Source organism: Ambystoma mexicanum, chromosome 5q (assembly GCF_040938575.1).
Source record: "Ambystoma mexicanum isolate Mex_15411 chromosome 5q, UKY_AmexF1_1, whole genome shotgun sequence".
NCBI lineage: Eukaryota > Metazoa > Chordata > Amphibia > Caudata > Ambystomatidae > Ambystoma > Ambystoma mexicanum.
This window is the reverse complement of record NC_090933.1, coordinates 133,656,343-133,670,870: the sequence shown is the minus strand read 5'-3', so window position 1 is coordinate 133,670,870 and position 14,528 is coordinate 133,656,343. Positions and strand designations below refer to the sequence as shown.

Below are 14,528 nucleotides of genomic sequence, written 5' to 3'. Positions count from 1 at the left end.
ACTAGGACGAAGACAAGCATAGAAACCATAAGGATTACTGACTGTCCTATGTGAGGTATTGTGCGTAAGACTTGCACACAGAGGCATAGTGTTGATTGCTATAAACCTTTATTAAAAGAAATGTGTGGGAGAAAGGCATATCTTTCCCTGACTATAGGAGGGGTTTCCCTGCCTCAACAAAACTATGGTCTCTGTCAAGATGTCCAAAGTAAAAGTCTTTTGTCCTATGTCCACAACCCTACAATGACCTTCACATGCTTAATCTATCATAAAGTGCAAAAGGGCTTAATGATCTCTTGCTTTTTCTTGAAGATGTAGTTCATAAATTAAACTTAAAGTTCCAAAAGGGTGTCAAAAGAGTAAACAACCAAAGGTTCAAGAATTGTTGGAAGATTGTTCCCTTCCCCTACCTTTCTTAGTTCTTTAATAGTTCAGACACATAAGCCCCAAAAGGGTGTTCGTCTCCTCTCAGCCTTTCCTTCACTTTCAAATATATGTTAATTCATTATTATAATTATAATTGTTCTTTTATAATGCGCTTAATACCATTAAGTGGTTTCTAAGCAAGGGATCGGGATTCGAACCTGCGCTGCGTGGTCTTGCGTCCAAAACAAACGCAGTGCCCCTGAAGGATCCTTCCTCACTGTAAGGATTTTGTATCAAGATTTTGTACTTTCTTCTCCTTACAATCTCTTTCTTCCAAGGGACTTGTTTCCCTTCCCCTAGGTTTCATACATTCCCAAGTTTTTTTTTTTTTTACTTTCTCATCTTGCTTTCAGCACAGTGGTTTACAAGTTTTCCGTTCTCTTCATCTTTCAACTACATTTAAATAATTGAAAATGGGTTGCCTTGTGGAGAGATTACCCTCCTCTCTTGGTACAAAGGGGTTATCTCTCTCCAGGTTCACAACAAAAGAAAAAGAGACCAATAAGTTGCTCTTTCCCGGCTTGGTCTTTTCAATCCTTCACAAGACTTGCTTTCTTTTCTTGTTTGTATTCAACACAGTTCAGGGATGAGTCTCCTGACTCATAAACACATGTGGCCTGGTGTACTCTCATGCCAGGACTTGGTTAGGACATGACTACTTGTATTTTGGGTGCAGGTCCCAGACTCAAATTCATGGTGCCTGGTATATTCTCCTGGCAGGACTTTATCAGACTTCTGTGGGAAACCTGAGGGTATCCTCACTCTTACTCCCCCTGGATCTTCTTCTCGGGTGCACAGAGAAAGGCCATCGCTTTTGGATCCTTGCCTTGGGGGTGGAGAAGCGAAGGAGGATGACCTAGGTGGAGGGTCCTTGGCGATTTGGGATGGGGTGCCCACAGCCGAACCATGGTATACCCCTTTTCCTATTGAAGACCAACATAACCCTCCCCCAACTTTTGTAGGCTATTGTAAAACCTCTCCCCTCATTTCCCCACATTTTACCTCGGACAGTACTGAGACGAGGAAGAGGCGACCAAGAGTAATGATCACCAAAACCTAATTTCACCATCTAGTGGTGGGACGAGAAAGATGCCTGCAGAGTGCTTTAAAGCTCAGGAATGTCCCTTTAACTATACTCAGGCAAACCCAATTGAGAGTCCACACCTGCAACCTATCAAGTGGTTGCAGGTGTATAAAGGGAGACCAAAGAAACAGCAAAGGGAGCAACAGGGAAGCTTGTGTGGGAGAGACCAGCAGGGGGCCCTTCTCATGAGGAGGCAGCCGTGGGTGGGTCCTGAGGAGTGGCCAGGACGCTGGCAGATGTCCCAGAGATCCTGTAGAGCCCATAGCGAGTCAGGCTGTTTGGCTGCCACATGTTTGGGAGTCTCCATGGTTGAGGAAAAGCAGCTGGAGCCGCGAGTGAGACAGAGGAAGAAAGGACGTTGTTCGTGTCCGTGGAGCAGAAGCACCCAGAGAGCGAGCAGGTCTTGCAAAGACCAGCCCGCCAGCCTGCGAAGCCGACTGGAAGCAGAGTAGCCCAACGCTGAGTACCAGTGAGTGCAATGGAAGGGCAATCAGAACCAGGGCGATCCTAGGGGGCTATGCATATGCAACAGAGTGCCGTTAGAATTATCTTGAATCCCGAACTGAATGAAAACTTGAAGTGAAGCTAAATCGCACACATTGAATGTCGAACTGAATGAAAATTTGAAACAATATCGAAGTGAAGGAAACTTTATGGATAAAAGCTAATGGGGAAAGTGCCCATTTGCAAGCAGCCTACGGAAAAGGGTACAAGTGTGAAAGAGTGCGACAGAAAGGTGGGGAATACATAAAACCACCTTAAAGTGGCCGAACTCTGAAACCTCTTTCGCTACTGGAGTTTTCACAACTTCTCTCAAGCACTCTCTTGTGCAACCTCTGCTCAAAAAACCCTCTGCTGACCCAACTATCGCCTGATCTCTATCATTCCTTTCCTTGGCAAACTCCTGGAGAAATTAGCAATCTCTCAGTTTACCCTCCACATTGAATCTGTTGGTTGTCTCCATGACCATCAGTCTGGCTTTAGAGCATCCAGAGGCACGGAAACTGCTCTTCTGAACACAGTGAAGACCTGCTCCCAAATCTTGACTCTAACTCTCCTTCTGTCCTTTCTTCTCGATCTCTCTTCTGCCTTCGACACGGTAAACCACAACATCCTGATCTCCCATCTCTGTGAGACCCTGGGTATCACAGTTCTAGAACTGGCATGGCTTGCCTCCTTTCTCTCTGACCGTCCTTCCCAGGTTGAACTTGGGTCCTTTCTCTCCTCTATCACTCTCTCTACTTGTGGCATCCCCCAGGGACCTAACCTATCCCCTTGGTTCTTCAATGTTTACATGGTCCCACTGGCCCACAAGCTCTCTATCTTCACCTCTAACTTTCAGTGTTATGCGGATGACACGCAGCTCTCCTTCAGGCTACCCTCGGCCTCTTCCTCCTCCTGACTGTCTGTCCGCAATTCAGTCTTGGTGTGCTGCCAACGATCTCTGCCTCAATGCCGGTAAAACCGAGATCATCCTCATTGGGATGCCTGCCCCCGCTTTCCAAATTTCTCACTGGTGGCCTTCCTTGGACCTGCGCCCCCACCCGCTAGTGAACCAAAAAATCTGGTTGTCTTTTTCGACTCCACACTCTCCTTCTCTTCTCACATCTCGGACATCTCCAAAAAGTCCCACTACCAGCTGGTTCTACCTTTTCTCACCTTCCCCCAAAGGCTCACCGTCTTCAGAGCCCTGGTTCTTTATAGGTTGGACTACTGCAACAGCCTCTTTCTCAATCTTCCTACTTCTACTCTCCACCGCTACAACTCATCCAAAACAGAACCTGCAAGACTTATCATTGGCCTCAAGCCCAGGGACTGCATATGTCCGGTGCTGAAATCCCTCCACTGGCACCCTGTGGCTGCTAGGATCAAGTTGAAGACCCCCTGCTTAGTCCACAAGGCTTTCTGGGGCCAGGGCCCGCACTATCTACATTGCTCTATTCCTAAATACTCTGCTTCTAGAGCACTCCGCTCGTCCTCCAACTCTTTGCGGGTGAGGCGTTTTTCCAAGCAGAGATTTGGGGGTAGATCTTTATCCTCTCTAGGTGCCTCCCTGTGGAACAGCCTCCCTGCTTCTCAATGCCTTGAGCCTGTGCTCCTTAAGTTCCGGAAACTCCTCAAGACCTTCCTCTTCTCTTCCTCTTTCTCTCTAACTCTCCCCTGCTAAACTCCTCTCTCCTTCTCTCGGCCTCACTCCTCCATCTCTCCCCTAACTCTGTTTAGCTATTGCTGACTGGTCGCCTGGCTCACCTCCAGAGGTTCACAGGTCCCAGGCTCCCCCGCCAGTCACTGCCCTCTCCCCTGCCAGTCACTGCCCTTGCCTCCGGGCCTCTGTACTACGCTCAGCACTACTCCAATTTCAACATCCGTTCCATGAGATGGGTAACCGCTCTGCACTTAACCCAGGGCCCTGCTGGACTGGGCACACTTGTTCCCCCTCCCCCTCCCTTGCACTTCCTTCTGTACACTTGCATGACCTGAATTTTCTAGGCCTAGTAAGTTCTGTCTTGTCCCCCCTTTGTCTCCCCTCCCTAATCTGGTTGCGCCTGAAGCACTTCATGCACTTTTGCACTAGGAGAAATGCTTTGAAGCCTAGTACGCTAGTTACTTTGTTGTTAGATTATTCGGAAACCTCCAGGCCTAAGAATCTCTACTGTATTACCTTGCTCCCTTCCTGCCTTGAAGCGCTTTGAAGCACTTCACTTCTGTAAAAGCGCTGTACAAATAAACAATTACAATACATTTGTTTCCTTTGGCTGGGTTTCAATTAAGGGGATCCCACCCTGCCGCCCAGATATCACTTCCTACACTTGCACTGGGTCAGTGAAGTTCTCTATTCTAATGGGGGTTGGCTGTAGGGTTTGGCATGAGGGCTCAGATGGGAGACTGGGTTGACTCTGAGAGATCCCCCATAGAAGGTGTCCATTCATTACATTGTGCAGCAGGTAACTCCTCCTTGCCCTCAGAGTCCCCAGTCTCCCTCCATGACCCCCTCACATGATTGTCACAGCTATTGGAACGAAAAGGGAGTCTAGCATTGTTTGCCATTCATATTAAAAGGCCTGCCTAAATTCTCAGCATTTGATAATAACTGTAAATAGTTATTGGCCTGTTAAGCAGAATCCTGTGCAGTGCCCTTAGGGACCACTACACACAATTAAGACCACAGGTGGCAATACAAGTTTTACCTTTGGTACAAGCCTGTACTACTATGTCAGAGTGGTAGAAGTGGCGGAGCAGCCAGGCTTATCTCAAGAGTATCAGAGATTACACAAAGGGACCACAATTACTGTGACTCAAGCAAACACTGACTCAAGGTTTCAGGTAGAAAAATATAAGTACATTTATTTTTAAACCATTTGTTGTGAACACGACACTTTATTATTAGATTTAAAACCACACGAAAAATATACTACAACTAACCAATTCACTTTGTACAGTAAGTCTCAAGGTAAGTACCCTGTGTTTGAATGGACCGGTGTTACGAACAAAACATGTTACAGTGAATATGATTGCGATCACTTTTTGACAGTTCGGTCTAATAACTAAACGCGTATCCGTGACATGAAATGCTACCGGGGCAAAAACACACTTAGCACCTGAGATACCCAGAGTGAGTTGGAGGCAAAAATCACAGGCAATATTTTGGTTAGGCAGACAGAATCGAGAAACACTCGGAGACAGGAGTTCAAGAGTAAAAGGGCCAGATCCAGTGTTAAGTGACACCGGAGACCTGTTGCCGAAGATCACACAGTCAGACAGTTCACGATTCAACATAGCCAAGAGTACTTCGATATTGTCAATGTTCGGAAGCAAAAGTTTTAAGAAGGAGGGAAGACAAGGGCAAGCCTTGAAGATGAAGAAAAGGGGTTCACCCAGTTTCCTCAAGCAGAACACAGTACCTTATTCCAATGGTGCAGCTAGTGCCCTGGCAGTTGTTCCTGTTGGTTTCCCGCAGACCCACGGTTCCTGGAGCTTCGTTGTGAAGGAGGACGTCTGAAGGGGGTCTGCACCACACAGGGATGAAGCCGGCAGCAGCGACAATGAATAAAAGGTGCGCTCCTTAAAAACAGGAGTGGCTCTTCAGGTGGCTATCCGGACCACTACAGCAGTGTGCAGCGATTTCAACCACGAAAGCGACCTCTGACTGAAGAAGATGAGCTGGTTATCCCCACCAGGCTCAAGGGAAGAAGACTCCGGACTGGATCTTCTCTTAGTCGTTGAAGGGTAGTTAGCTCAGGACTGCAGCAGGGCTTCACCGGGACGGGGTGGTTGCAGCAGTCGTCATTCTCTCCGCTTCTCTTCGGTTCCTTGTAGTTCCAGTGGCGACTCTCTGACTTCTAGCCTAAGAAACCTGCCTTTTATGCGCAATACTCCCATTCACACAACCTGGCTGTCAATCACCCAGTAGGGGGGTTGTCCAGCCTGGACAACCACCTCAGCCAATCATGGTAAAGTGCGACCTGGGTTTCCTAGGATACCCTGTGCAGAGGGTGATTACACCCTTCCCTCACATTCAGCCCACTTAGACACCCAGGCGCCTGGTGAAGGGCTTCTGGGTAGAAGCCCGCCAAAAGACGGTGAACAAAGAAGGCGAACCTAGTTTGCAGCGCAAAGTAAAACACAAGAAGGACTTTAACAAAAAGAAATGACGAATAAACCCAACCGGAGCCAAAAGAAAGACAATTTGGTCAAGCGGGTTTATGTTCGAGGATAATATAATAGCCAAAAACAATACCACGTTTATCTAATATAATCACGGTAGAAAAGTTAGGGTAGATACCACTGCCACCAGCCAAGTCTAAATGTTAAAAGAGCGAAACAATGCCATAGGAGGTACAGATAAAAAGGGATACGAATTAACCCTTTACAGTACTCCATGGAAGATGGGGTGTACTGGATCTGTGGTAGATTGACTAGGTAAAGTTAATGGTAACTTTACCTTTTTCTGGAGGACTGTAGTCCGCCTCAGAAATGGAGTCGGGGGAAGTCTCAAAGACAACCCTGTGCCACGGCACTGAAGGTGCTGTGTGACGCACAAAAGAAGGGGGCTACTGAAGTGGTGTACTTCAGAGTCCACAATCACAGATTTACCTGGCAAAACACAGGTAAGAGTGGGGGAAAAGCTCACACTCTTACCAAGTGGAAGAAAATAAACTCCAGAAGTCCAGCAAAGCTGCTGGGGGACTCACTAGGTGAGGGAAAATAGCCATCAATGAGAATTCTCCCTAACATGGCCACATTACAAGCATTCTGTGTGGCTGCTGTGGAGGCATTATTGTGTATAATTTGCTAATAATAGTGTTCTTCATATTACCAATGTTTCAGTTTCCAAAAATTGTTGGTAATGGACATTAGTATTACCCCAACTTAGTTACACTTATGTTCTCAAAAGGATGAAAAACGAAGTAAACCCTGCAGGTTAACCTAAAGATTGCATAGGGATTTCTGTGGAAGGCAAATGAATTGATTGAATATTGTGCTGCCTTTGTTTACCAGCATTGATTGGTGTTTGCTTATTTTTTTTAAATATATATATATGTTTTGTTGTGAACTAGTTTATTTTTCTAAGAACAGTTTACTTAATGTACTTTTTAATCTTTCCTGTGTTGCATCTGAACAGTTTGCGAGTAAATCTGGATATGGGTAAAGCAGCGTACGGCTGGATGATTATGAAGGATGATAATATTCCTGGAACAGTTGTTCGAACCAGCACCATACCAGAAGAGCTGGGGCGCTTAGTGTATTTGCTAACTGATAAAACGGGTAAGTACCTACTGATTTTAATGTGTGTTTCAAATATGATTTGTTGGATGGTACAGATATAATTTTGATGAAACAATTCGTTTTTAATTAAGGCAGTTTATTTTGTGAGTTAGGCAACTTATCTAGTTTCATACTGTTTCTTTGGACAATTTATTATTCCTGGTCAATACCTAGCTTTCAAAAGTTATTTAATTTAAGACTATTATGTATATATTCTGTTGATCCTTTTGAACAGAAGTTTAAGAATATGATGGGTGAAAAAGACCTACAGTATTTTATAAGCCTACAGTACTCAAAAGAATTAATTGGAAAATGAGCATTCTACCCAATGAAGGATGGCTGGGGTTTGTAGTGGAAAATGTTTGCCATGTGAATGTGGTGGAGGAAGATTGGTGGTAGTTGCCATTGAATTTACCGTTGAATCCTCAACAGTACTCTGTGAAGAATACTACGGATCCCTCACTGAAGCCCTGCCTAAAGTCTCCTCGCAGATGGCCGGGGAAGGCAGACGCTTCATGATCCTAACCCTGGGAGTGGTGTACTGCAGGAGGATCAACTGTGAGGAGACAGGGTCTGAGTTGGTGAGAAGATTCTGTGGGATGAGACACAGTATTTTTCCTCTGGAAGGAAGAATCTTCCCAAGAGTTAATGGTATATTGTCATTTTAGTGTCCCTAACCCTCAAATTAGATCTCGAGTTGTGGACCTTAATGTTGTAAATCTAAGCAACCTTTACCAAAAGAAAGATCCTTTTTGGTATCCCGAACCAAGCACCTTCCTGAAACCCACGGGTACATTGTAAAGGAACGTGGAAATGTCTTCAATGAACTAGCTAGCTCTGTAAAGGCTAATCTTCGTAGCCCCTCTCTTAATAACTTTACAGGAATTAAATCTACCCTTAAAAGTAATTTAAATATGCTAAACCTAACTACAAGTCCCAGAATCCTAGAGGGACTGAGAGAAGGAAGAGGGCTGAGGAGGCATGTTGTTGTAAATGTCAGGCAGTTAAGCCTAGTAGCCATTGCAGTAGTCAGGCAGTTGAAGCTAATAGCCCACACCTGAAAATTATCAGTGAACCTGGGAGGCATAAAAAGCCCCCCTCAGGGAGAGAAAGGAGGAAGAAGTAGAAGGAGCTGAAATGTTGGCTCCAGTGCAGACTGTGGCAGTGGAAGCAGAACAAAGACATGAGGCTGGCAAACCAATCAGAAGTGGGAGAATAATATGGGGCTGGAATGAGAAGACAGCATATTTTTCCTGAGTGTTCTGAGAGAGTCGCATCCTTCCAAACTCTGAAGTGCAGAGGTTGCGCGGCGGAAGAAATGCTGGAGAAATAGGTTTCCCCATGTGAGCCTGATTGCCGTTATTGCCGAGCTGCTGGCGTGTCGAACACTGAGGCAAGGAGTAATTGCCTAGTCGAGGGTCTCGGGAGTAGAGGACACTCCCAAGATGTGTGGTCGGACCGGAGACACCTGTCCAGGAGAAGGGTGTTGGGTCCCCAGCGAGCAAGAAGCAGTAGAAGTTGTAGTAGAAGTTGGGACAGCAGTGCAACCCGCTGAGAAAATGCTTCAGTAGCTGGTGAGTGAAGCACAGTGTTCTAAAGCATTGCACAAGCCTTGCCTGTAACAATTACCAGCGCTTTTGCCACTCGTTGAAGATTTTCAGCAAGTAGAAGTGTACCGATGTATTAAAGATTCTTTCAACAATGGAAATGTAACACACGCGAATTGAGGGAAAGGCTTCTTGCGCGTGTTGGAAACCAACACTGTTACAGCCCACTATTCGTTTAATTAAAGACTATTGTTGAAGGAGTGCTTGCGTATCCCCAGTTAAGAAAAGGGAACGCTGTGAAGACCATTGCAGAACACTTAACGGTGACAATTTCAAAGTGACACACTTTATCGTGGACAAACTACATTAACAAATGGTCTCGTTTGTCTTATTGTAATTCCCTAAGGATGCCTGAACTCTTTCCTTTGCTTCTATGGAAATACAATTTCACATCCACCTTTAAAGGCTGAAAACTATATCAAAGAGTGGTAGCTTGTGCCGAATTGTGGTTTCTACTGAAAGACTGAAGTTTATACCTTGGATACAAGTGACATACCTTTAATTCACAAGACTATAAAAGACTGAAGAGAACAAGCATTGCCTAAAGACAAGAGGTATCCCATATTAATTGTGAAGCTCAACCTTTCTCAGTTTAAAACAATCCAGCAATACTGTGAAGTTATTTAACAGTTCATTGGCATAAACCAACACGTATACAACTGTTACCCGAGGCTAAGAGAGTGGCACCAAGGTTTCTGGGTAATTGTTGGGCTGAAAGCTGGCAGAAACGTGCAGGTGCAGGTAAAGTTGGGGATTGGCTGCTTGTGAAGAACATTTTGACGTAGACTCCACCTGTAATGCCCAAGAATGTGGTGGTCAGGGAGAAGAGATTCCTGAAGGCAAACACAGATTACCATTGTTGCCAGTAAGACAAGAGAGGCTAAGAGGCTTCCCCTTTGAAGAAAACATTTGTAAGTACAAGTGCCTAGCCTACCTGATGAGGTTGAAGTATTGTCAAATCTATCTTGTCAAAGTCTGTATAAAAGTCATTGAATTTGTGGCAGTAGTCCAAAGTATTGAAACTTGTGAGGTACATCTGGTTGTCAGTAGATGATACAATGCAGTTGTCGAAACCAAGGTGAAATACTGTGGGACAAAGGTGACTGTTCTCATGGTAAAATAAGAGGAAATCTAGTTGTTGAAGTAGAAGTAGCAGTATTAAGAAGTCATCCTGATAATTATACCATTTTGACTGTTGAAACCATAATTCAAGGGATCCTAACTGTTAATCAAGAACTGTGTACCATTAACGGTGTGGATATTGCATTCTCTTTGAACTGTGGCAAATCTTCCTGTGGGATTGACAAAGCTTTGTGGCGAGGATTTCCGTTGGGGCTATTTTGCGTGAAATGAAAAGTGGAAAACTTCACCCAAAAGGAGGAGATTTGTTGCTAGTAGAACATTTGTTGAAAGCAGGAGATGTAAAGTTAAGACATTTCCTTTTCAATGTTGAACATTGTGGTGAAGTGACTTTAAATCCTGGTGAAGGGAAATCACCCAGGACTTCAGAAGGTAATTTAGTAAATGTACATATTATTCATGTTATGTTGAATTGCCATACCTTTTATTTATGTGTTTGTTGTTTAGAGTGAGGGCTAGTTATCCTCTGTTAGTTTGTTCCCTTTGTTTTTAGAATAGGCAGGGAATTCCTCACCAGAGTAGTGTAAGGAACTCATGGTGGCAACAGTAAAGATAGACACTAGTATCACAGTTCAAGGGTGTTAATTAAACTGCAGAGGTTGGTTGGAAAAACATTTAATCTAAACATAAATCTAAGATGGGAGCAAGCTTCGACCATAAAATAATAATAAGGCAGTCCTAGTGGCGTTGTCGAATAAAAGGTGCATATACTAAGAAAAACCTATTGCCAATCCTTAAGCTAAATACAAAAAGAAGTGTGGGTGTGGGATAATGTTCTTAAGAAAGAAGGAAGTGTTCACAAATGATAATTCAGGAAGCGGTACTTGTGGTCTCCCTCCCCCAATTGCCTTTTCTATCGAAAAGTCTCTTGCCTCTGTGGGCCTGATGTATTCAAATAATGATCAAAGAGGTCAATGTTCCTTTTCACATAAACATTGGGTGATGCCCTTCATCCCTGGTCCCCCTCGTCCGGGCGCAGAGCCTCAGAAAGTTCCTTATTGATACCAGGACCTCAGACGGCTATGCTCTCGGCTTTCGAGGGCCTGTCGGGTCCAAAGTATCCAAACAAAAAGCTGAACAAAAAGGTCTTCTCTTCTGTCAGATGATAGTTTTCTACCCCAGGGTTCCCCTTCTTCCGAGCTCGGACCCCTCTCGACTATCAACTTCTCTTTGTCAGGTTCACTCTGTCATAGCATGTATTCACAGGCTTTCTTGGCTTTGTTGCATTCACTGGTCGGTGGGTGTTGGCTTCTCACCCTTGAATCCCCCTCTTTCGGGGTTAGATCTGACTCAATGGTTTGCCTCCCTCAATTGTGGGTTCACTTAGACTTTCAATGCAACTTCTTTTTGACTTTCATGAATCTTTTAGGTTTCTATTTGTTTCTTTAATAGTCTCAGTGGTAATTTGCTTCCTTTGGCTTTTTTTTTGTAACTCTCTTTATTGACATTTTGGCAAAACAGTTCTCGCAAACTTCCCCCCCACAGCAATCTCCCCATATCCATTAACAAACTTTAATCAAACTATTCAACTAATTCCCCTTCCCTCTTTATCCCCACTACCCCAATACCCCCCTGTGTCCTTCACTCCCCAATAATGTCCGCACACAGTCTTCTGTAATTGTTGTTCGCTGAGATTTGAGTAGGCCCACCTCCAGATCATATCCCCCTATTCTCCTCTTCTCACAACTCCCTCATACTCTCCCTCTAATACCGGCAAGTTCATGGCGGGCGTAGGTCATTTTCCCTTGACAGATCATTTTGCAGTTGAGACCAGTGAACTGTTACCACCTCCCCATCAACCTCTGCCTCTACATTCTGCAGCAGCGTTAATTCGACTATCATGAATCTTAATGTCTTTTTAAACAATTGGCTGTGGACATCCCTTGGTCGGGTTCACTCTTGTCGACACACTGTATTTTGAGGCCTTAGACTTTGTTTCCTCTTTGTCGGCATCCCTCGTTCGGGTTCACGTTTGCGAATCTGTCAATCTTACATTTTCTCATTCAACTCTTATGATGCAGGATTCACTTTCCTTAGCGTCACAATCATCTGTCGGTCAAAGACTTTTGACTGTACAGAGGATTTTACAAGACCCTTGTATGACCACTTTGACCCCTCATCTCGTCTTTCCCAAGGCCTTCTAGATACAGTAGTTTAAATAGTTGGGTAATCACCCAAAGTTCCTTGAGTGAGCAACCACGTGGTGCCAGACTTCGCTGTTGCTAGTTTTCCCCCTTTCACATCAATTGCAAATTATGTTCAAGGTTCAATTAGCCGTTTTCTACTTTTTGCTCAACACAGTTTGGTTTCTTATCAACTCTCCCCTCGACTCACCGGCTGTGATGAACCCCTTGTCTTTCTTGCCGCGGAGTCAAGGTTGGTAGCACTGAGACAAACGTCTCTCCACGGTTTGGTTATCAGCGGACGAGGGTCTCGTGTAGCGTAGACATCTGCTGCAACACACGATGGTTATTGTTCATGGTCTTAAGATTTCTTCTGCGGAGTTCTCACAGGCCTTGTTCGGAAAGGTCAAGGTCGTGTCTCTCCTCGTCACCCTCTCAGTATGCACCGTCTTTCTCCTCCTCTTGAATTGCTGTGTTGCGTTAGCTCACTGGATGTGCGCTCTACCTTGCTCCTCTTGTGCTCCTGTGCTCCACCTTTTATCCCTGTGGGGAAGGGAAAGGGCCGTCAGGTGTCTGTGGCTCTGGTTAATTACCTGACTTTGCTTGACTCTGGTGTTGGTCCGTCGTCCATCGTAATATTCAAAAGTATTTGAGTCAGAAAAGGAAGGGGGCGGGGGTGTTGTACACAGACCTGCTGTGGAGTCTAGATTTGGTTCCAGGCAAGGCTTTATTTTACATATGTAAATTACTCCAGTTTCTCTTGTATATATTTACAGTCACGTATAGACACTGACAGGAACATGGATGGGTATAAACATAGCTAACAAAGCACCCAGGCCAGTGACAAGACAAGACTACACTACAACAGGGGGTAAAGTGCTTGTGTATCCTATGTGGTAGTTTGGGGGAAAGTTGTTGCAAGAAGGTGAATACTGCGTCTCATCCGTCGGTGTCCCACTTCCACTCCCCGAGGGCCCCCATCCAGGTGATCCTCCCTCACTGGTCTACCGCCAGGAACTGAATCCAATAGCGATGGCCGTGTCCTGGCCACCTGGATAACAGACCCCCGGGGAAAAGTCAGGGAGACACCTTCAGGTTTCTCACAGTAGGGAAAGTGAGACATTTTGATACATTTTATTTTAAAATAAAATGGCACATTTTGAAAGATCTTCGAACAGTTGTCTGTCTCGCATTACTGACCTCTCGCAACTCCTAGTCATTCTCAGAAAGAATTACCAATTAACATCAAGGGATTTTATGGGTCATTCAGGCTTCTTCTGTAACATGAATAATATAAATTCCCTTAGACAGCATGATATTTTTTTACTTCAAGAAGTGTCCTTAACAGGCACACCCGTTTTTGATGCTTATTCATGCTTTTGAAAGAAATGCAGTTAAGAGACTCAAGACTATTGAGCTAACTTGAGTAATTATGCATTGTACAAAAACATGGCTCGTAATATATGTAGCCCATCTAACGATTTACAATGTTACATTTTGAGAGCTCAGATATCGACCATACTTGAAGAATGGCTTTATAATCAAATTGATAGAATTCTTATTATGAATGATAACAATGTGAGCTGCTTGGATATTGATGTAACTGAAGCTTTTTTGGAAAGGGCACTATTTTAGTCTCCCAAGGATGCAATGTTTGTATATTTGTGCATTAACAAGTAGGGTAACAAATGGGCACAGATCTTTCATGGCTGGAATCTAATCATGTTGAATATTGGGTAATGTCCCTGGGAGAACTACATGGATTTACACTGTGGTTCGCTATACTTTAGATCAAGGTCCTGCAACTTGTAGCTCTACAGAGGTTTTGGACCAAGACTCGCATGATCCATCACCAATCAATATGCTTGCTCTGGCTGATGGGAATTGTAGCCCAAAACATCTGGAGAGCCAAAGATTGCGAGTCTCTTGTTTTATTTCATCAAGTCTTTTTGCTAGGTTTGCTCACTCAACCATTTTAATGCTAGCGTTCATTCATATGTGCAAATAAAGGTCTATGGTATAAACTTAGGACTGGTAGTGAACGAACACATAGCTAGTGCATTGTCAACAATCACAGGAATTGTATTAAATGGACCACGAATAATATTGAAAAGATTAATTGTTTAATTTGATTTTTAAGACGTTTATGTGATAAGTGAAGAATGCCAATTAATATTTGTACAACTTTTATAACAATGTGGACCAAACAAAATATGATGAAGAGTAATACTCTCAGACCATTAGTGAATCATATTCCCAAAAATGATTTTAAATGACTATAAGAGATAAGAGGAAGGAGATGCGATGTAAGATAAGGAAGATGAAAGCTGACATTTTTCTAAACTGAGACAATCTACAGAAGCACGTGCAGAGGTCAAACAA

General features: G+C 44.2%; 1 protein-coding gene across 2 annotated transcripts in view; it reads left to right on the top strand.

The window, feature by feature from the left end:
* Positions 1-14,528, top strand: part of ATP9B (ATPase phospholipid transporting 9B (putative)) — a 3,609,114-nt gene that overhangs the window by 2,140,029 nt on the left and 1,454,557 nt on the right. For both annotated transcript variants that reach the window (XM_069620656.1, XM_069620655.1), the window contains exon 13: positions 7,134-7,276. In XM_069620656.1, the coding sequence (XP_069476757.1) occupies positions 7,134-7,276 (143 nt within the window). The remainder of the gene's footprint in view (positions 1-7,133; positions 7,277-14,528) is intronic.